The following is a 23,220-nucleotide window of genomic DNA, read 5'->3' as shown; positions in this document are numbered from 1 at the left end:
CGGTCAGAACGATTTTGTCGCTTAGACCTGAGTTGTTAATTTTTGACCTTTCAAAGACTTTCAAAGACTTCATAGCACAATAACTATACAAATAAAATTACTGGACTATCAGAAGTTATACCTGAAAATGTTATATTTAAAATGGCTCAAATTCAGTCTATTCGCATTGGCCGGTTCGCATAAATGAAAAGGCCCAAACTGCACTTCCTGCTAAACTGAAAGTAGAAAAGGTATCATCAGCGATAAATATATCTATGTTAAGTACACGTGTATTAAACTTGTATATATCTGCCTCTGTGCACGAGGATATTAGGTTTTAATTATGTCATGCTGTAGTATAATTGTCAATGTTTGAATATCAACGTCAAAGAACAGCCGAGCAAAGAACAGAAACGAGTCCAGAAGAAAAATACATCAGGTGTGTAACTGTTTGGGGAACAGTGAATTATGAAAAGTTCTGTGCTTGACATTGATCGCACGTATTATCACATGAAATTTTCAAAAAGACATTAAAATAAATAAGACTTTTTTGAATTTAGGAGCATCTTTCTTTATGTTAATATTATAAATTACCACATAAATTCATCCATTTACCTTATTTACCTATAAGTTGAGTTTATTTCTGGTACAGGATCGGTAATGATAATATACACCAGACTCAAAATAAAAATAAATTCCATAATAAAACTATATGATGTATAAATATGTGTTACGACATATCTATAGCTCGTTATTGATCAGGACATTTAGGACAGTATCCATTATACGTTTCTGATCAGGATGAATTTCAGATTTTATTTTTGTATAGTTATGTAACTGCTGAGGAGAGGTAAAATGCACAGCCAAACCATGATGCGAACCCAGGATCCTTTAAACACTAGAGAAACGCTTTACTTGTTAAGCTACATGGTCGCCAGTTATCAAAACAGTCCAGTTCTGCAACGCAGTCCTCCCTCCGATTCTAAGTGTTTATTTCTGCAGCCCACAAAAGATAATACTACTTTTTACAACTGTGAGCGGTTCAGGTATCCCCTTGTTTAAAGCATTCAACTATATAGTACTTAAAACAAGGGTTGTTCACAGGCACCACTGTAACAGGACAGGAAAAGCAAGGCCAGACTGGCATTTGAACCCGGGACCATCCAAAGTCTAGCCAGATGCATGCTCTAACCAATATTGAGCTACATAAGTCTCTGGTGATCAACAAGTTGTGAGTCAAGTTCTGCTACCGTTATATAAAAGCTCTTGTGAAGCCCAATGATTATCCAGTCTATTTTTCAATCTGTTTTAAAGATCTTATATTTTCAATATCGTATTATTGTTTATTACTTTTATCGTTAATGAATCTGTATTTATCTTATGCCTTCCTTTTTTTCAGAAATTGGATCTACAATTAAGAACTACGTCAACTGGAATTTCATTTCCACTAACACATGACAGATAATATGACAAGTTGATGGACAATATCACATCTTGTTTTGTGGATAAAAAAGTGAAAGATTAAAAATGATGAGGAACATTCTATTACTTGCCATACTGTACTTTCTACAAGGCCTGCCCTATGGGCTACAGGCTAAGTTTCTGCCTGTCTACTTCAGGTCACATGGCATGAGTTTAACCAACATCAGTCTCTTCAAGCTACTTCTTTTACCCTGGATGTGTAAAGCATTATGGGCTCCATATGTTGACCACTATGGTACCAAAAGGGACTGGCTGATGTGGAGTATGTCGGGGTTGGCAGTGACATGCCTCTTGGGAGCATTTTCTTCACCTGAACTCATCATCTCACTGGCTTGTGTACTTTTCCTCTTCAATCTGTTAACCTCGACACAGGATATTGCTGTGGATGGAATAGCAATACAAATCCTGTCCTCATCCGAATTGGCGTACGGGAACATCGCCCAGGTGGTTGGCTATAAGGCTGGCACTTTGGTCAGTGGGGGTGTCCTAACCTGGCTTAGTGACCACCTGCCCTGGGCAATGCTCTTTTTAATTTTAGTCAGTGTTTACTCGCTGTCAACATTACTCGTGACTGTCAGCATACCACATATAGGAGCATCACACTTGGAAGAAACAGAAAAAAGTGGACCAAACTCTCAACAGAAAAATACTGATGAGAAAGATGAGCAGTATAGATGGTTTTTCGGACATTTAACAGAAGTTTACAGGTCACCTGGGACTAAATGGATTATTGTGTTTGTGCTCCTGTATAAACTTGGTAGGTATATATAATGTACTGTAACTTAATTGATTAAAAATTACCTGCTGAACTCATTTTATATATTTACAATAATGATGGTCATTACAGATTTTGCAATTGCCATTTGTTTGATAATTCTGTGTTACAGGTATTGTGTAATAGATAGTTCTGTGTTACAGGTATTGTTTAATAGATAATTCTGTGTTACAGGTATTGTGTTATAGATAATTCTGTGTTACAGGTATTGTGTAATAGATTTTTCTGTGTTACAGGTATTGTGTAATAGATAGTTCTGTGTTACAGGTATTGTTTAATAGATAATTCTGTGTTACAGGTATTGTTTAATGGATAGTTCTGTGTTCCAGGTATTGTTTAATGGATAGTACTGTATTTACAGGTATTGTGTAATAGATAGTTCTGTGTTACAGGTATTGTTTAATGGATAGTTCTGTGTTACAGGTATTGTTTAATGGATAGTACTGTGTTTACAGGTATTGTGTAATAGATAATTCTGTGTTTTAAGGTATTGTTTAATGGATAGTTCTGTGTTTACAGGTATTGTTTGATGGATAGTTCTTTGTTACAGGTATTGTGTAACAGATAGCTCTGTGTTACAGGTATTGTTTAATGGATAGTTCTGTGTTACAGGTATTGTGTAATAGATAATTCTTTTTTACAGGTATTGTGTAATAGATAATTCTGTGTTACAGGTATTGTGTAATAGATAGTTCTGTGTTACAGGTATTGTGTAATAGATAGTTCTGTGTCACAGGTATTGTGTAATAGATAGTTCTGTGTTACAGGTATTGTGTAATGAAAATTCTGTGTTACAGGTATTGTGTAATAGATAGTTCTGTGTTACAGGTATTGTGTAATAGATAGTTCTGTGTTACAGGTATTGTTAAATAGATAATTCTGTGTTACAGGTATTGTTGATAGATAGTTCTGTGTTACAGGTATTGTGTAATAGATAGTTCTGTGTTACAGGTATTGTTAAATAGTTAATTCTGTGTTACGGGTATTGTTTAATAGATAATTCTGTGTTACAGGTATTGTTTAATAGATAATTCTGTGTTACAGGTATTGTGTAATAGATAATTCTTTTTTACAGGTATTGTGTAATAGATAATTCTGTGTTACAGGTATTGTGTAATAGATAATTCTGTGTTACATATATTGTTTAATAGATAGTTCTTTGTTACAGGTATTGTGTAACAGATAGCTCTGTGTTACAGGTATTGTTTAAGCGATAATTCTGTGTTACAGGTATTGTTTAATAGATAATTCTGCGTTACAGGTATTGTGTAATAGATAATTCTGTGTTTACAGGTATTGTTTAATGGATAGTTCTATGTTAAAGGTATTGTTTAATGGATAGTACTGTGTTTACAGGTATTGTGTAATAGATAATTCTGTGTTTTAAGGTATTGTTTAATGGATAGTTCTGTGTTTACAGGTATTGTTTGATGGATAGTTCTGTGTTTACAGGTATTGTTTAATGGATAGTTCTGTGTTAACAGGTATTGTTTAATGGATAGTTCTGTGTTTACAGGTATTATTTAATGGATAGTTCTGTGTTTACAGGTATTGTTTTATGGATAGTTCTGTGTTTACAGGTATTGTTTAATGGATAGTTCTTTTACAGGTGAGCAAGGAGCCATCAGTATGGTCCCACTCTTCTTGGTCGACAAAGACCTCCCCATGTCCAAGGTTGGTTTCTGGACAGGAATGGTGGGTCAAGTGGTTTCTATCCTGGGCTCATTTCTGGGAGGCTGGCTTTTATCTCATCTCAGGTAAGTCATATCTGAGCTGTCAGTGTATCTCTCTGCTCAGGTTATTGTACTCCCAGCAACACAGTAAGGGGATGGGGGTATACTGGAATCAGGGTGTCCATCCACCGTATACTTTTCAGAGACAATATGACAACTGCTACTTGCGCTTTATTTTCTTGTTCTTTTTCTTTTGTAAATTTGGTCTGAAGCACTGCCATAGTTGTCTCTTGAATGTTATTTAAGAAACTTCATACACATGATCAGTACATTAAATTAGTTCACGATGCATTTTAAAATTATTTTAATGCTTACTGTTAGTGCTTCTTTTTTTTGTCGCAGTGGAGGGATATTAGTGAACCTGTGGCCACAAGCACTCATTGTAATTTTATTTGCTTACACTAAGTTACAGTTCCAGTCCACACTGCTAAACACCTGTATATTCAGGGATGATTCCAGCAGATTAAAAGTATACAGCTCTTGGCAAGACTTCTGGAATTTTCATTAAAATCTCATTGAAATGGTCATTTTCATTACCAATTCTTGAAATTTGACTTGGGTGATTGAAAAAAGGGAAAAGAAAACAATTACATGTACAAAATAGTACGATACAAAAGTATATATACCAGGCAGATAACAAAGACAAGTTTTAACTGCAATAAACGAGGGTGGAAATAAGTCCCATCAATCAAAATATCTAGTGGCCCAGAACATAATAGCAGAATCATCCCTGATCTCCATAAATGTTTGTATGGCTTGATACGTGTATACATTATCTCCCTAGCTGGAGCACAGTGGACCTCCTCAAGGTGTCCTGTATGATGAGACTATTTCCAGCCTTCTCTCAGATCCTTGTTGTTTGGTTGTGGTCAGAAGAATATGCCACTCTTTGTTATGGTAAGTATTTCCCTGAAATTTTAGCTTTTCTCCAATAATCATCATAATATTCCACCTTACAAGTGCCAGGTGTACTAGCAATTTGTAAAAATCAAAATGATAGCTAAACTATCAAAAATTCTCATAAAAACAGCCATTATAGACAATATTCAGTCAATCGTGAGGAAAGGATGCTCAGACCAGTAAGCATCCTCGATATCCAGGGGTTACGCTCACTTTCGCTCTCTACACCCCTGGAATCATCCTCGATATCCAGGGGTTACGCTCACTTTCGCTCTCGACACCCCTGGAATATGTCATAGAAAAATTGAAGGCTCGGTGTGCGCCACCTTGTTGAGACAAGAAGACTAGTTTGATCCTTTGATGTACAATCAAATGAATCTCGCGGTCACGTAACGGTAAAAATTGACAGGCCTTGAAGTCGGGCATCTCTCCTTTGTAATCTATAAAGGACAAGTATCAGCCTAGCGATTTTTTTTTTACCCGAGACCAATCAAACAGCTATCTTCGTGCCTTCAATTTTGCTATGTCATATTCCAGGGGTGTAGAGAGCGAAAGTGAGTGTAACCTTTGGATATTGAGGATGACCAGAAAGAGGCACTTGTAATAGTTGAGGCATTTCTTAGATCATATCCAATGTAGGTTTCCTTACTTCAACAGAAATCATGTTGGTTTGCAATGTAATACAAAAGGTAACTGTTATTGTGATGTTGTGATTCCTTGCAGTTTTGTTGTAAGTAGGCTTCTCAAACAAAACAGTTAAGACTGTCTAACCTGTCATCATGTTCCAGATTAGACAGCATGTCATAATGCAGTCATATTTTATTTTTTCTATCAAAATTTGAATTATGTCGGATAAGACAGGATGCTCATAGAGAAACTTCGGCCAGTCAAACTTCTGCACTTCACTGATATATATATTTACCCAGTGTTAAATTCGCCCTCCACATGTTATTACTGTATATTACATCCTTATTGTCCTCATATTCATTGTCATTATAAACTTGCCCTAATTTAGGTCAGAAAGGGCAAAAGTGTATGGAAAAAAGTTCCAGTATACATTACCACTACTAGAGTATATTTAGAAGTCTTACCCTCCAAACTACTTTGCTCTGAAAGTATTTCAATATTTCAGTTATTATCTGTAAATCTGTGATTATAATTTTACATCAAACTTAATTTTCAGTATTATCTATCCTGGGTATGTTAACAATGCTGCTTATTAGTGGTATAGTAACCACGGCAACCTTCACCATGATGATGCAGTGCTCACAGCTGGCGCCCTCTAGGATCCAGGCAACACACTACACGGTACTCGCCACGCTGGAGGTCCTGGGAAAGTTAACCTTCTCTATAGTGACAGGACCAATCACAGACTTGGTAGGATACAGATACGTGTACCTCCTGTTCATAGCACTCACTGCATTACTGCTGCCATTGTTTAAACACTGTCCACCAAGTCTGGAGGAGAAAGCAAATACAAACAAAAATCATTAAGTTCTATTTCACACAGTACTTGCAATAGGTAACTTGGTGGAATATTAGAATATGGCTGAAGGACTTGCATATCATCAACTTCCCTCGAACATCATCCTCAGATAACCACCGGTAGTTTCTACATATTTATTGCTATTCTCAAAGAGTGGATTGAGTGTAAAGAAATCTCCGACACATGAGTAGTGTATCTAGAGTTGGCCCAATGTAAGAAATGTGTGCTACAGTTCTTCTGTGACTGTGAGGAAACAACAATATGTCAGCCTCATCTCAGCTGACCATGGAGATTAATCAAATTTAGAGATCTTTGACAGTGACAGTGACCTTACCAGATGGGAAACTGGATCACAATGGACACTGGAATAACAAATTTATGCAACCAATACCAATGACTTTAAAGCGAATGAAATCATGTATCTTGGAATGCTGGAAAGTTCTGTTACAAAATGCATCTACCTCAACCATTGAATATTATATGGTGTTATTAAATACACATCGCACTGCTCTGTAATGCTACTCTTCTGGACAGAAAAATAATAACAAATATATAATCATATAGTTTATTAAAATATTACATACAACCATCCATTGTAATTTCAACAACTAACATAACCACAGTGCCTTATTTGGAGGGTTAACACACTACCCGATAAACAAATTGTATTACACATGTTTATAAAGTGCCCTGGGTGGTGCATACAATTTGAAACAGTAAAGGGAATCATATATATAATAAATTGTATAAGCATTTTTAAAAAAAAATGCATTTATATAAAAGTAAAGTATTTTCATCTTATTGGATTTCATGTTTTATTGTTTACAGGTAAATTATGGTCCTTCATTAAAGTATTGACCACAGATTACCGATTTAAATCATTTTAAAATAGATAAAAATTGTGTTACCAAAAAATAACGCCACACTGAATTTTTTGTCGCCAAATCTGAACAAGTGTCTGTAATGCTACTCTTCTAGACAGAAAAATAAAAACAAATATAAAATCATATAATTTATTAAAATACCGGTATTACATACAACCATCCATTGTAACCAACAACTTGGTGATCGTTAATGCAAGCCCTGTGTAAAAAAATATGTGAGCATCCTTTATTTACTGTATGTGCATGGGTTTCCATCGGACATCCAAGTAATAAGCACTCGTAAAAATCTACTTTAAAGCTCCAAATCATGTATTTGTGTATATTATTTTAATTATCTTAAAAAATAATTACTTTTGAACCCAGCCTATGATAAACTTCAATTGTCATAGACATGACATTATTTAAAGGATAAATATACGATTACATGTGAAAGCAGATCGAGAATGCATACACTGCTATCTTGGTGATCTTTATACATTAATTAAAGTGAGAAAGTTAAGAAAAAAGGTGGAAAAGTTTAATTATTAATACAGGAGAAATGAAACATCAAGTCCAGTTTTGTGAAATTATTGTAGACACTACCTTAGCAAGCAAATATCTGGACAAAATGATCAAGGAATACAAATCATTGGTGTGTATATAGGTGTTCACATCTAGTCTGCGCTGAAATTTTAATACTCAAAATGAATTATCCTACGAAGACATTACCATTATAGTACCAATATCACAGTAAATAAAGCTTCATTTTGAACTCATCAGTGATGGATTTTACTTCAGTTACCAGGTAACATTTCCATTAGTCACACATTGTATACAGAATGTAATTGATAAAATAATAATCTACAATCTACTAAATATTCCATAATGATGGAAATGTCGATGATTTTCTGGATTTTTTATCACATTATCTATAGACTATGTCAGCTTTCCATGTAATGCTCAATATCTCCTGACTTTCACTCTGAATACCCTTTTTGATTATCACAATCATTGAGAAATATTGGTTTATTAACCTGGATTGTCTGATTATTTTCCTCTGGGGTTTACATCCTGGTAACTCCCATCTTACCTGTCAACAGTGCTAAATCAATAAACCTCTAAATAGTTCAGTTATAAACAATCCAAGCTGTGGTCTGTCAGGTTGACTGCAATCTACTAATTATTTCAGACAAAACACAGACAGTATCTTTAGAGGAAAGCTTAATTTAGTTGTCAAGTTATCAGGGAAATACCTAACTGTCTTCTATTTTAAAATGAAACTCACTATTCTGTTCCAAGACTAAGTGTGTATAGGTATGATTGGTTACACACATGTGTTGTCAAATTTTCTGTATTCGATACTCATCACTTATCACTGATAACCTGAATTTGTGAAAAGACCAAGATTTTCCAACTAGTGTAGTGTTTCTTCACTGAATCACAACACAATTATTACTGTCAAATGAAAACAAATTATATATCAGTACTTAACTTGATCACTGAATTTGTACTTAAAGGTGATGAATTTGTACTTAAAAGTGAAAAGGAACCATAACCCCATCTTCAAGACCTATACAATAACATTTTCTGAAACCAAAACACTTACCGGTATCTTAAATATTTCAACAGAAAATACATCAGTAACAAATCTACGAGACACGGTCCTCAACAATGGTGTTGTACCCACTACTGACATACATAACTCTCTGTATAAACAGAGTTCTGTTAACATTGTGTAGTCTACATACCATACAATCTGTTCGTTAACATAGAAACCTCATATCTAAATTGTATCACATGCATATTTTTGCTTACAGATGTATATACATTCCGACAGCCCCAGTATCTATAACCCCACCTCTAGGTAATAACTACATCTATCATTACTACTCTAACATATGCATAGGTATATTTCGCTTTGATTTTCAATAACAATATCAAAAGGCAAATATGGTAATATGGTAAGAGGAATTGTTTCTTCAGAACCGTACCATCAGTGATAACTTATGTCCAAACATATTATTATACCTCATCTACAAAGCAACTTGTCTGACTGAATTGTATTGATCACATGGCGGGGGAATAAAACATTGTGTCACCTTACATGATAATGTTTCCCCACTCAGATCTCCTTTATCAGAGTTTCCCTAGAGAAGCAGGCACAAGTCACCACAACCTAGTTCTGAGTGACTGAAGCTGACGCCAATGATGTGACATCCTGATCGGTGTTACTAACTGCATTGTTATTGTCCTTGTTGTAGGAAAACAGGATATTTTATCTTTCTTTGATTAATCATGTTTCACTTAGTTTTTTCCATTGTGATACATGATTAATCTCAGAGAAACAAAGAATCGTATTTCCTTACATCAACAGCACATAATAATAATTTGAGTTTCTTATGTACCGCTTTATCACAACCTAGTTGATAGGTCGTCTCAAAGCGGTTCACAAATTAATATCTGTAGTTATAGGGCCTTTGCAACCAGCCAATACAGCCGTGGCTGCTATTTTTGCGCTCACAGCTAGCTATCAACAATTCCAGCACTGCCCAACCACGTACTTATTTACAGCTGAGCAGAAGTGGAGTAAAGTATCTTGTTAAAAGATACAACATAGTGTGTGCGTGACGTGACTCAAACCCGTCGTCACTAGCCTGGCGTCCTACCACTACACTACCGTGCCTCCATACATATGTGGCAAATGTAACATCCATTAATCAGCTAAGATTGTCACATCAGGTATTACAGCTTGTCACCCAGACATTTACTTACTTCTCAAAAGTAACTGACATATGTTTAGTGGATTTCCTGGAAATTAGTTTCCTGAAAGTATTATTTATATTGTAAAATGTACGTCTACACAACAGTTTGTACATGTTACTGTAAACAGCCTGAAAAACAAGTCTGCTTACTGTATCACAGTAAGGTCAGTTCTCATATATCTCTATCAAAATTCTACATCGCTCAGAGATTCTGTTCTGTTTCAACATTGATGCAAATCAAACACTTAAATGTACAAAAAGGAAGTAAAAAATATATATTCCATAAAAAAAAAAGTTAAATGTATATAAGAAAAAAAACACAAAATACATACATGATAAGTGTACCACTAAAAATAAAACTTTCAAAAAAATTTGGTCTGCTTTATATGAGTTTATAAAGTTGTCTGATGTTTACACAGGTCACCTATCATAACCGATCTTTCTGAATTCGTTGTTAAAATTAAATCAATCTGATGACACAGTGATTCTAGACTATTCTTTTGATGCTAAAAGCAAGTAGTCTTCATAAAAATGAAACTAGGTATCAACTTTTTTGCAGGGTTTACCCTAAAACTGATTTAAAATGAGAAAAGAAATGAGAGAGTTTTATAATGCGTCTTAAGATTAAAATACACTGAATTATTTGAAGTTAACGTTTTCACCCGAGATAAAATAACCTTTGATCTGAAAAGCAGATTTCTTACCCAGGAACTTTCAAATAAATAACAAATTATATCACAACCCTTAAATAAACATTGATTATATTACTTATAAAACATTCGATCACAGTATCAGTGGCGAAACAATTTCTATACATGTCTTGGACTAGGAAACACAACAAGTAAGTACTAACAGCACTGTATTTATACTGTGTATAGATATCTTAACGCTGGGCTATTATGAAGATTTTGTTGTTTGTGTGCGTTAATGTTGGTCACATAACTTGTATTACGGTACCAACTTCTTTATATAATACTTTAACTGAATTGTAGATTTGGTACTGTAATAATATGATCATACTTTTAAAGATATTCAACAGCAAATAATATCCAAGCACTTTGTTTGCATAAACAATAAATCAACTTTCTCACTAAACAAACATCTCAAATATAAAGAGCATATAGACATTGTGTATTAAGTGAAAATTTGTTATTAATCTTAAATTCCTTAGAGTTCAGGTTCAAATTTTCCTGATCAAAATTTAGATACTTTCTATCAGCTATGTACCATGCTCATAATGAAATGTACACATGTATATAATACTGGGGTTTACACCCCGAAACTTACTGATATATGGCTCAAACATTTGAGATATTAAACATGTATGATCAGAGTTCATCACTTTCAATTTTAGTGAGATATTGTCAAGCTAAACTAGTTTCATCAATCTTGTATAAAGTGGGAAGAGTTTTATGATCTTTTTACCATTTAATCAGTTTATGCAAATATTCTGGAAATCATATTTAATCTGACCACCATCAGGGTACCAATGATGCAATCTTGAATTCTATGATGACAAGTCTGTTGTTTTATGGCAATCATGATGTCAAAATTGAACTATCTAATGTTACACAAGAAACATGTGACAAAAATATGGGGATATCATATAAGGGGTATATTCAATGCACAGCACTGGCGTTATATAAATTATATATATTATACTAGCACAGGACTTATGTGATATCCTCTTAACACAAATCCATATAGGAGTCCCGGTCAGGTGGTCCTACACAGTTTCACTAACAGATACTGTACTTACAGATCTTTGATATTACAGGGATTTAAATGTAACACAGTATCGTGTGATACCATAACACAGACGGGTCATGTGATAGTCATGTGATTCCATAACCCTGTAGTCATGTGATACTATAACACAGACTGAGGTCATGTGATAGTCATGTGATTCCATAACCCTGTAGTCATGTGATACTATAACACAGACTGAGGTCATGTGATTCCATAACCCAGTAGTCATGTGATACTATAACACAGACTGAGGTCATGTGATAGTCATGATGTGTACTATATTACACAGTGGTCATGTGATACTATAACACAGTTGTCAAGTGATACTATTACAGGGTTCATGCACAAAACATTTAGTACTGATCACAATTACAGTAAATATAAAATATAATTTTCTCTAAGGTGTAACAGACAGAAAACTGTCGGGTGGGTAATTATCACAGTCTAAACATCACATTAAATGTCGATATACTTGCAACAAAGGCTATCTACAGTCAATACAAAATCTACAAACAGTAAAACGATAACAAAAATACTGGTGTCAACACCTTTTTCACAACATATTGAAGAGGACTTGTCAAAAGGTAGAAGCATTGGAAGTTGAATATCCAGATTTGTAATAATATATACTGGTATGACAAAGTTAACCTGCAATGTCAAAATAGCTCCAACAAACTCCTTGTGAGTAATGTTTCCGACTAGGTCCTCCCAGACAACATTACTCTAGGCATGGACTTGGTGGATTTGGTGGACTTTGCAGACCTTATAGACAGATGGCTCGCTCTGCTTGGTAACCGTTCAGTAGGAGGAGTATGACTTCTCTCTGGCATCGGACTTGACCCCTCATCAGTTTCTGTGCTTGGAGCCTGCTGACTAGAGGTTGGTGGAGCCCAGCTCTCATCAATAAACTTATGTACTATCTGATTGAACACGTCCGGGGTTTCTATCATCACCATGTGTCCTGCATGGTCAACTACCTCCAGCTGGGAACCATAGATTACCTACATTGAGAAAAAGAAGCAAATTTTCACTGATATGCAGCAAAATGCTTAAAGAAATGGTCAGTATTTCAGAAGTAGACTGAAATGGATTTAAGATTTAAATTTAAGCATTGATATGATTGTTTACACGGGTACAATTTACGTGCCAGGGAAATAGAATGTTCTCAATTGTGTAGTTAAATAAATCTGAACAAAAACAATTTGTTCAGTCGTCATAATCACTTCATTTGGATGCATCTAAACAGAAAATCTTCAACACTGAATACATGGAAAAGAAAGGACCATTCTGATATTGATCAATACCAAAAGTGATATCTCCACAGTGTGCCAGATACAACTTTTGACATTTGTCACAGTGTGAAGGACATCAGTTATATCTTATTCTGGGGTGGGGTGTTTTTTTGAGAAGGGGGGTTTATGACACAGGTGTTTGCACTATTTATATAAGATAGCCTGTGGCTTATGACAAAGGTGTATCATGTACGAAATAAAATACAGGTATATAACTTCTTACAGTTAAGTGTGTCAGAGACTGCGTAGATAAACAAATTACATCTTTAACAGGACAGGGCAGTAACAACCTCTGTATGTCACAATAAGTCACCACTGCCCGCATTTGTCTTGGCCAATCAGAAGTGACAAATAGTGAATATCTTGCATTTTGGTATCTAGACAATAACATGTAGTTGATGTATGATATCATTCACCATCAAAATGATCGAACACTAACAGCCAAAATAAGTTTTGACAGTTTTATTTCCCCTGTTCTATTTTAAGGTATAGTGACCTTGAACTTGACAGATGAACATCTTGCAATATTACACTCAATCATATGGCATTACTCATTCAGGAAGATTAAGTGTGAACAGACACACAGACACTATGATTACTACTGACAGTATAAAATCAGACCTTGTTCATTTCCTCTTCCTCCTGCAGACTGACAAATATGTCATGGCGGCCATATACCAGGAGAGTGCTGACCGCTATCCAGCTGTGGTACATGTCATCACCGTCCGGCCAAAACTGACCATTCATGATGTAACTTAGAACGTATGTTGGAATGTCAAAAGTTGTTTGCCTCGATACTGGTAAATTAGAACCTCCCTTAAAAGCTCTCCTACAATACATTTACATGAAATATTAGTGTTTTAGAGGGCTGTACCAATGATCATGACAGCAGCTGTACCATCATTTGTAGTGTACCATACATCTATCTATAGTATAATACACAACTGTACTTACTATAACAGTAAACAAACAGCGGTCTATGATCTGACTATAGCTCTCCTGCTTTATTTTGATTATGCAGATATGTCAATGGTGTATTCCAGTTATTATACATTAGAAGCTTGTTGACCCTGTTATAGAACGGACATTAACAAATATTTACTGAGTTTACAGTTTAACAAATACGGATTAGTAGTATGGATTAGCAGAATGGATTAACAGAATGGATTAACATTATGTTTCAGCATAAAGGGGTTAACAGTATGAAATAAAAGTTAGAATTAGCATTGGGTAGGATTAGCATTGAGTATGGATTAGCATTGAGTATATATATGGATTAGCATTGGGTATGGATTAGCATTGAGTATGGATTAGCAATGGGTATGGATTAGCATTGGGTATGGATTAGCATGAGTATGGATTAGCATTGAGTATGGATTAGCATTGAGTATGGATTAACATTGAGTATGGATTAGCATTGAGTATGGATTAGCATTGGGAAAATTTAGAAAACTGAGGCCAGACTCTACCTCATTGATGATCACCTATATCTTACCAAATTTGCTATGTACAAGACAATTTTTGGGTGTTCAGTTGGACAGAACTTTACCAGATGAAATATATTAATTTTGTTGTTGATCTACCTGCCAATGCTTTAGCTAATTGGCATTCTATAGTAGAGATATACCTCAAGTCTCCCATTAAAGAGGTTCCGTGAGATGGGACACCTACAGCTATGTAAAATAACCTGACCTACCACTGAAGTGAAATAAGAAATCTTCTTACCTTTGAAAGCAACAGGAAAGACATGGCTTGATACAGGAAAGCATACACAGAGGTAGCGAGAAGACACCAGGCTGGGGTGCCAGTGGGTTAGGTCCTCCACCACTCACTAAGACCAGTCTGTGGACACGACTAGAACGTTGACGGGCCAGCACTGTGGCAAACGCACACCTGTAAACCAAAGCTTCAGTCTAGAATCATCACACAATGTATACTGTAGTTACTGGTATCATTTCCATTGTAAGGTCAAGCTTGACAGAATAGTATGTTCATACCTGTGGTTGTGTGTAAAATTATACATGTACACATTATATATATGTAGGAAATTTCTATGGAACAAAATTCTTACAAGAATACCACAAATATTATACTTTATAGTCAATCAACAAATATCCAAGCAGATCAAAACTGGGAAAAGAATATTAGACTAAAATAATCATACAAATATCATTTTATTTATTCCATAATGAAATATTTTAAGTACCAGAGAAAAACTTTTTAGAATGAAACAAATGCAACCTTTACAATATTATCTCAGGTCAGTGATCTGGCTGCATATATCAAATCCTGATCTATAATACCGGTAGTTTTACCATTTTTTCTGTTTTACTTTTTTTCGGTATTTTCATTGCACCTCATGAAACTAATAAAGTTCTACTGTTTTACATGACATTATTCAAAAAGATTTATGGATCAGCTGTGAAGTTTTGTGAACTGGAATAATACATGACAAAAGAAATGTTTTAACAAAAAATAAAATATGTTATATAAAACCTTACCCATAGGAATGCCCAACAATAACATTCTTCCTTTTACAATATTTGTCAAAGATTTCATCGATGTCTGCAAGAATCTCATCAAAATGGTAGGCTTGTTGTCTGTCTGGGGCACAGCTCAGCCCATGACCAATCATGTCAGGGCACACAATCTCATACCCAAGGGAAGCAAAATAATCGATCTGTGACTTCCATACATCAGACGATCCACCGACACCATGAATGAAGAACAGTACCATACTAGTATCTATATCATCAGTTTGCATCTGATCTTTTCGGCTGAATTTACTTGCAGCTTGAGAGTGTAATGCCCGACTTTGTTTACCACGGGAAGTGTCCGGCTCTCTGCCTTCGTCTATAGTAGGTTCATTTGTCTTATTGATGTGTCCTAGATCTATTCGTTTTCCTTGATGGTCCATAGCTATAGTTACATTTGATGTGGACATGACACTCTGGGTTTCTGCATAGGATGTCTGAGAAATACCTCTACTGGGTGTCTGCATGGTACAAGTACTAGTTATACTTTTCTCTGTCAATGGCCGCTCGCTGGTCGTGTGGCCATTAGGAAGACTGTTTATTGCATCAATTGGTTCATCTTTGGGCACATGAGGAAGGAACACCTGATCACTACCAGTACCTTTGTCAGGCGTGGAATGGGTGGACGCTTTGTCACTAGTGGTCCGTCGTATACTTAAATGTGTGGCGAGGTTTGGGAGCATCCCTGTTCGTTTGTATTGCATGAACATCTGCATTTCCTTTTCAAATTTCCCATCTCTCTTTCGTTTATTAAAATGCTGAATCCTCAGGTAACGTCCTTTTCGAAACTCAATAATATCTTGATTAGTGTCAGGTGCTGGTGAAACACGAACATTTTGTCGAGCATTGCAGCAAGTCATACAGCCAATACCTCTTACAATGGGTTCAACATCCTATCATCACCTTCAAAACCTGTCAAAATATCAAATTCAATTAAGCACCATAATAATTTGGTATCATGCAAAACATTTCTTTTTTACATCATGTCTATGAAACATAAATCCTGACCTTACGAAAGCTTCTGTGAGACTGTGAATACAATCTCTTTGGCTATCAGTTTAACTTTAAGGCAACTTACTAAAGAGTAACCTTGACAGACATTACTTTTTATTTGGTTTACTATTGTGTCCAACAGAATCCTTTTTGTATGTATATTATTCAATTGCGGCATAACAGTAGTTGTAGATCTGTGAACAATGCACAGGGAGACATTTCTAACATGGAAGTATTTGTAAAGAGCTTTAGAGAACTGGGTAACATCTGGTTGTTTTGTGATGTATAGCCATGGCCTCAGATACGCAACAATATAGTTTTTTTTGGAAAATGTTATATCATTTTTATAACAGATTGTGTCTGAAGAGTCTTATCAAACTATCAACATCTATAATATAATTATGTACTTATTTTGTGAATTGAATTGATTTATTAAGATCTAAGGGACCCATTGGAATTAAGCCACAATGTGGCTTTATGGGTCATCCAAGGTAAAGGTCTAAATTTAATCAAATCAAATCTAGTTTTTAGCACTCTGACTGATTACTAGTTCTATGGCATAAATAGCTTATAAATAACATCTGTGATAATATACATATATATATATATTTTTATATATTCTTTTTGTATCCTTTTTTCATAGACAGACAGATGTTGGTTATATTCTATTGCTAGTCTGTTAGTGTTGTATGTAGGTTTGGTTTAATTTTGTCTAACGTCCTATTAACAGCTAAAGTCGTTTAAGGACATGCCTCCATGTGTGTTATAATAATAAAAATAATTCAAGGTTCTTATATACCACTTTATCACAATCTGGTTCGTAGGTCGTCTTAAAGTTGTTCACAAATTGTAATGTATGCTGTTGTGCTTGCCTCCTTGTGATAGCGCAGATCTGATGCTGACTATATAGCGCTATCTCACCGAAATGCCATGCCAAAGACACCAAGCACAGCATTCGCCCAGTCACATTATACTGACAATGGGCCGGGTGAACCAGTTATTGCCATTTCCCTTAATGCTGAACGTTATTGGTGTAACGTGTTGAAATATAACATATTTGATGTATTCGGAAAGAATCGAAGAATGACGTAAGGATCATAGACAGCTTTTTAGACTCACCAAAAGCCTAATGGGACAGAAAGGTGAAATTATCCTACGAAGCTGAAAAAGACTTGGCAAGCAAGTTCAGTGATTACTTTCTGAATAAAATCAGCTCAATCAGGAAAAATATTGCCGAAGTGAACTCTCCCTCCGATTGCTATCTCCGTCATGACTGCTGACATTGAATTTGATGGGGAGCCATTTGCAAAGCTCTCACCAACAACCCAGGATGAGTTGTGCAACATCATCATGACCACGCAATCAAAGTCCTGTGAGCTTGATCCACTGCCTACAGACCTATAAAAACAATGTCTCGAAGCACTGCTTCCTTTGATTACCTCAACCATGAACAAATCATTTGCTGAGTCAAAGATTCCATTGTGTTTCAAGAAGGCACATGTATGTCAGACCATTGTTAAAGAAGCCTGGAATGGACAAGGAGGAGTTGAAGAACTACCGCCCAGTTTCAAATCTGCTTTTTCTGTCTAAGATCTTGGAGAAGGTTGTGTCCCTGCATTTAGAGGTTCATATCCATGCAAACAGTCTCCATGACAACATGCAATCGGCTACCGCACGGGACACTCTACTGAGACGGCCCTCTTACGTGTACATAATGTTATAGCTTCTGCATTGGATATAAAACAAGTGCAGAGCGGTGCTTGTCATACTGGACTTGTCAGCTGCATTTGACGTCATCGACCATGGCATACTTTATAAACCTCTGGACTACTCTTATTGAGTGACTGATACCGCACTATGCTGGATACAGTTTTATCTGAGCAAACGATGACAGTGTGTTGCCATCGGATCTTCCACCTCACAAGTCAAAGTACTAGATTTCGGGGTTCCTCAAGGGTCGGTGTAAGGACCATGAAAATATTGCCAGTACTCCAAACCGATTGGAGAGATTTGTCGTCGCCATAGCCTTCGCTATCATTGCTGTGGTTTGATGACACACAATTTAACATGGTCATCAAACCACAGGACAGTTGGAATAGTCTCAGAAAAGTCTGGAAGCTTGTCTGACAGATATCAGTATCTGGATGAACGACAACATGCTAAAGCTTAATCAGGAAAAGACGGAACTAATCGTCTTCTCCCCGAAGTGTCAGCAAACAATGGCTCTCCAGCTCAAGGTCGGTGCCAGAACTATTGAGACTGTCCCAGCTGTTAAAAACCTAGGGGTATACTTTGATAGTTCACTGAACATGGAGAAAAAAGTGAACGCTATTGCCAAATCCTGTTACAATCAGATCAGGAACATCGGCTGTTTTCGGCAGTATGTAACTACAGATTATGGTAACGCCCTACTATGTGGTATATCTGAAAAACTAATTAGTCTTCTGCAGAGTGTCCAGAACACTGCAGCACGGCTGGTTACTCTTACTTGAAAGAGAGAGCACATCACACCTGTGCTATATTCGTTCCACTGGTTATACCTGTACGATACAGGTTGCAGTACAAAACTCTGGTGTACACATACAAGGCACTGAATGGAACAGCTCCTCAGTACCTACAGGGGCTTGTTATCCTGTATCAGCTGTCACGATCACTGCGGTCGGAGTCAGAATCTTTGTTGTGTGTCCATAAATCTCGTACTGTGATCTACGGAAACAGGTGCTTTTGGAGGGTTTTGACCACGTTGTGGAATAGCTTACCATCTGCTATTATAAAGTCAAATAACCTGGCCAAGTTCAAGAGGGACATCAAAACTCACCTCTTCATGTCTGCATTTTAGAATCCTTGCGAAGACGTCATGTAAACACCGCCCTTTATTTGTTAAATTATGTGCATATTGCTGCTTAAATGTATAAAAGTGATTGTAAGCCTTTGTTTTTGTTTAACAATTATAACTATTACTATTATACATTTGTTGTAAAGCGCTTAAGAGTAATACTACTGTATTGACAGACGAGGCTGGTAGTTGTACCTGTGAACAACAGACTAACACAATATATACTGTAACCAACATCCGTCTGTCTATGAAAAAAGGATATAAAAAGAATAACGTAATTATGTCCTAGTGCATTAAACAATAGAATAAATTGTTGAGTCACCTCAAATTTAAGTTGCACGGACAGTAAAGGGTAAAAAATACGTTATTAAAATATCTAACTAAAATCAATCGAATGTCATGTTGTTTATATTTTCCATGGAAGTATGCCGTACAACAGTCAACAGTGGAAGATATTACGCTACACAATGTAGGCCTAGTACTCTTTAGTATATTGTCAGAAGTGTTTTATGGTATCTGAATGCCAGAAATTCGGCTATACACTTTTCTAAACAATGTGTATGGTGATAATATAAAGTCTGTTTGATCGAGAATAATCAACGCAAATAATTCTGAAGGTGTTGCGGATTAATATCGTAGCCTATTTCCGGCGGAAGTTGTATTGGCTCCGAGAGGTCGGGTCGACCACGGGGGGCTTCAACAAAAAGAAACGATGTCATTTTTGACAGCTGCCCTAAGGTATCGAAATTGCAAATAATCTCCAGCTGATTGAATGACATTGTTTAAAGCAAAAGTAGATTTATGTGTAATTATTGTTCTTATGCAAGATCCTTTAATTCCAGTTAAATGCACTTGTTCTTCTTGTATCTTGTACCACAGTTATGTCCCTTTGCATGTTGGCTACGACTTTTTAAATAAGGTCGGTCTTAGTAATCTAATACTGCTTTCGGGCGAGCCTTGACAAAGCATTGCAAGGCCTGCATAACAGTTGGAGGCCCGCCAGGATTTATACCCGAAATTGTTACATTTATAAACGGTCAAACCGGTTGTTCCGCATAAACGAACCTTGGGAGGGACATGTCATCAAACTAGATATAGGTCCCTTACGCACACAGATGCTAGGGTTCTGGAATATATGTGATATACTATCGCACCCACTAGATATCGCACCAACTTATACTAATAAATCATAACATGTATGATTTATTAGTATAAGGGGGTGCGATAATATATCGCATATATTCCAGAACCTGAGCACCTGTGCTTACGCATAGCAGGTTCAACCGGTTTATCCGTATATAAATGTATCATTTTCCGGTATAAATCCTGGCGGATCTGCACATGTTTATGCAAGCCTTGAAAAGCTGTGAGCGGCCCTCAGGTCACTTGGCAAGTAAGTGCCAGTTGAGCTTATGGTATGGTGTGTTGTCTGTCGGTCAACTTTTCTTTGAACCACCTCTTCATAAGAACTGCAGGACCTAGAGCCGTGATATCTGCCAGTAGGTACCTGGGTCAGAGTGCTAAAAAGTTTCTTCAAATAAATGACCTTGACCTACTTTCAATGTCACCGGGATTAAAACTTGTTAAAACCGTTAAGCTATTTCTTCTGAATAACCAGGAGGCCCAGAGTAATAATATACACTTGGCCAGTAGGTACCTAGCATGAAGTGCTACGTTTCCTCAAATGACCTTGAACTACTTTAACAGATCATGACGGGTAAAATGTGTCTAAAAACTTTAAACATCTTCTTAAGAATAACCAGGAAGCCAAGAGTAATGATACTTAGCAAGTAGCTATAGGAACATTGTACCTGGGACAGTGCTATAAAGTTTCCCAAAATTAATTACCTTGATGTGCTTTCAGTCACATCGGTTGAACAAATATGCAAATGACTTTTAACAACTTCTTCTACAATACTAGGAGGCCCTGGGTTTTGTTATTTGACCAGTAGCATGCTTGGATAGAGTAGTATAAAGTTTCATTTAGTTTGGAATATTCAAGGAGACTCAATTTGTGGTAATATTTGCAAAAGTACTATTATTGAGAATATTTCCCCATGATTGCTCAAATATCCAGGTAAGTAAAACAGGCCCTCTGGGCCTCTTGTATTATATATAGATTCAGGTTTTATCGACCACTATTTATCTTAGACTCTATACAAGTTGAAATTCAAACTCTTTATTTTTTTGTTATTTTCAGGGGTCTTCTAAAATGTACAAATAGGCATCAGGCATGCTCTACACAAGTTACCTGTGGTAATGCTGCAGTAGGAGTGAAAGCTCTCCAGCAACAGTGGTCAATTCCTCAGCGATGTCTAACGCTTCCCCCAGAAAAGGAGCGTGGTCTGAAGAAACGTGGAAAGTTTCAGCCTAGTGCCTGGAAGCGCCTCCATAAACATGGTATAGAGGCAGTCCTAACAACATCATCGGGACGCAGAAGACTTTTCAACAGATTGATCAGAGGAAAACATAACTTAACTGTGTTTGACGATTTCTTAGCTGTCAAACCTAGATCTGCAAAAACCAAGAAAGAGTTACGACATGAGGCAACGATATCCAAGCCTCTCCGGAGTCGTCATAATGCATGAGAGATTTCACTGAATGAATGTTAATGTAAAACTAATAGAATGTATTTGTGAAATGTGAATAAAATATTGATATATACACATTAATCTCTTATCCAATCTCTTCCAGATCCTATCAGTAATATTTAAAATGAAATGTTGGTTGAAAAGTATCATCCACACAACGGTGCTCAGTTATAGGTTGGACACAAGTGTTCAGCTCTGTTGTGTGTTTTTTCATGCTCTATCCTTAAAGAATCTTTCTCAAATTTCATATATAGGTTTCCTTTGGTCCTTTGTGTTTCACGTTTAATTTTTGAGACTAATCAGAAGAACAAGATGGATGCTAGATTGCCATCTTGAATTTGGACATTTGAAGTTAGTTATTGCAATTTTTAGGAAAGAACTGGAGGAATTTGTCACAAATTGCATAATTATTTACAAGTAGATTCCTGTTAACAGAACATTTTTTCTTAATGTGACTAATCTCACAATCAAAAGGCTTGCAGGAAGAGCAAGCAATGAGCTTAATTATGTTGTAGCAGGTCAACATTGTCCTTTTGATGACTTCTGAAGAACCATAAGACCTAGGGGTCATGATATTTGGCATGTACATTTAGGTTTCAGGTTGAATGGCCTTGTTTTTATCAATCACTGAACCTATTTTCAAGGTCACTGGGATCAAAGATGCTGCATTAATGTCATATCAAGAACAGCAGTACTTAGATTCATATTTGCGTTGTTACTTCCTGATGTGAAGGACTAACTTTGTTCAAATACTTGGCTGACTTCACAGGGTAAATGTATTTAAATATTGAAATGCTTCTACGAACTATGAGGGTAAAGATATTAAGCATGTAGTTTAATGGGGTGACTGGCTGTCTGAATACATTGTAAATTAGTTTGACAATTAATTAAGGTCAAAAGTGGTGGATACTTCAAACAAGAGGCCCAAGGGCCTTAGCGGTCACCTGAGTTATATCATAGGTACTGGTAGCTTTATTTTATTGTTTAGATGTGATGTGGAAATCAGCATGTAAACTAAGTGAAATACAATACTTGTCATGTCATCAAAGGATAAGAATTTGAAAATATTGGTAAATGTTCCCTTTGGGGCCCCGCCCTGGCCCCTGGGGATGGGGCAGGAATCCCAATTTTACAAAGTAATACTCTCATTCACCAAAGATGATTCTGACTAAGTTTGAGTAATTTTCTGCTGAAAATGGATAAAATATATACCCAAAAGTGTTATTTCCCTATATAAACTATAGT

General features: G+C 36.1%; 3 protein-coding genes across 4 annotated transcripts in view; 2 read left to right on the top strand and 1 right to left on the bottom strand.

Annotated features, from left to right (window-relative positions):
* Positions 1-216: 216 nt before the first annotated feature.
* Positions 217-6,693, top strand: LOC110460080 (major facilitator superfamily domain-containing protein 3-like). Of its 2 annotated transcripts, XM_021512790.1 has the most exons (6): positions 217-418; positions 809-1,210; positions 1,379-2,218; positions 3,846-3,993; positions 4,754-4,866; positions 6,053-6,693. In XM_021512790.1, the coding sequence occupies exons 3-6, from the start codon at positions 1,507-1,509 to the stop codon at positions 6,361-6,363; spliced, it is 1,284 nt and encodes a 427-aa protein (XP_021368465.1). In that variant the 5' UTR covers positions 217-418; positions 809-1,210; positions 1,379-1,506; the 3' UTR covers positions 6,364-6,693. The 2 variants fall into 2 exon arrangements, with proteins under 2 accessions (XP_021368465.1, XP_021368464.1); XM_021512789.1 differs by lacking the exon at positions 809-1,210.
* Positions 6,694-7,116: 423 nt separating this feature from the next.
* The window catches only part of LOC110460090, a 37,939-nt gene continuing 21,835 nt past the window's right edge, over positions 7,117-23,220 (bottom strand). The window contains exons 12-16 of the mRNA XM_021512803.1: positions 21,923-21,981; positions 15,523-16,448; positions 14,747-14,914; positions 13,643-13,850; positions 7,117-12,730 (exon numbers count right to left, since the gene is read on the bottom strand). Of these exons, the coding sequence (XP_021368478.1) occupies positions 12,428-12,730; positions 13,643-13,850; positions 14,747-14,914; positions 15,523-16,448; positions 21,923-21,981 (1,664 nt within the window). The 3' untranslated portion in view covers positions 7,117-12,427. The remainder of the gene's footprint in view (positions 12,731-13,642; positions 13,851-14,746; positions 14,915-15,522; positions 16,449-21,922; positions 21,982-23,220) is intronic.
* Positions 20,016-22,052, top strand: LOC110460082. The gene is made up of 2 exons (XM_021512793.1): positions 20,016-20,122; positions 21,585-22,052. Exons 1-2 carry the CDS (start codon positions 20,097-20,099, stop codon positions 21,970-21,972), a joined length of 414 nt encoding a protein of 137 aa, XP_021368468.1. The 5' UTR covers positions 20,016-20,096; the 3' UTR covers positions 21,973-22,052.

The sequence above is a fragment of the Mizuhopecten yessoensis genome, unplaced genomic scaffold (genome assembly GCF_002113885.1).
Source record: "Mizuhopecten yessoensis strain PY_sf001 unplaced genomic scaffold, ASM211388v2 scaffold10315, whole genome shotgun sequence".
Taxonomy (NCBI): domain Eukaryota; kingdom Metazoa; phylum Mollusca; class Bivalvia; order Pectinida; family Pectinidae; genus Mizuhopecten; species Mizuhopecten yessoensis.
The sequence above is the reverse complement of the archived record's forward strand: the minus strand, read 5'-3'. Positions and strand labels throughout refer to the sequence as shown.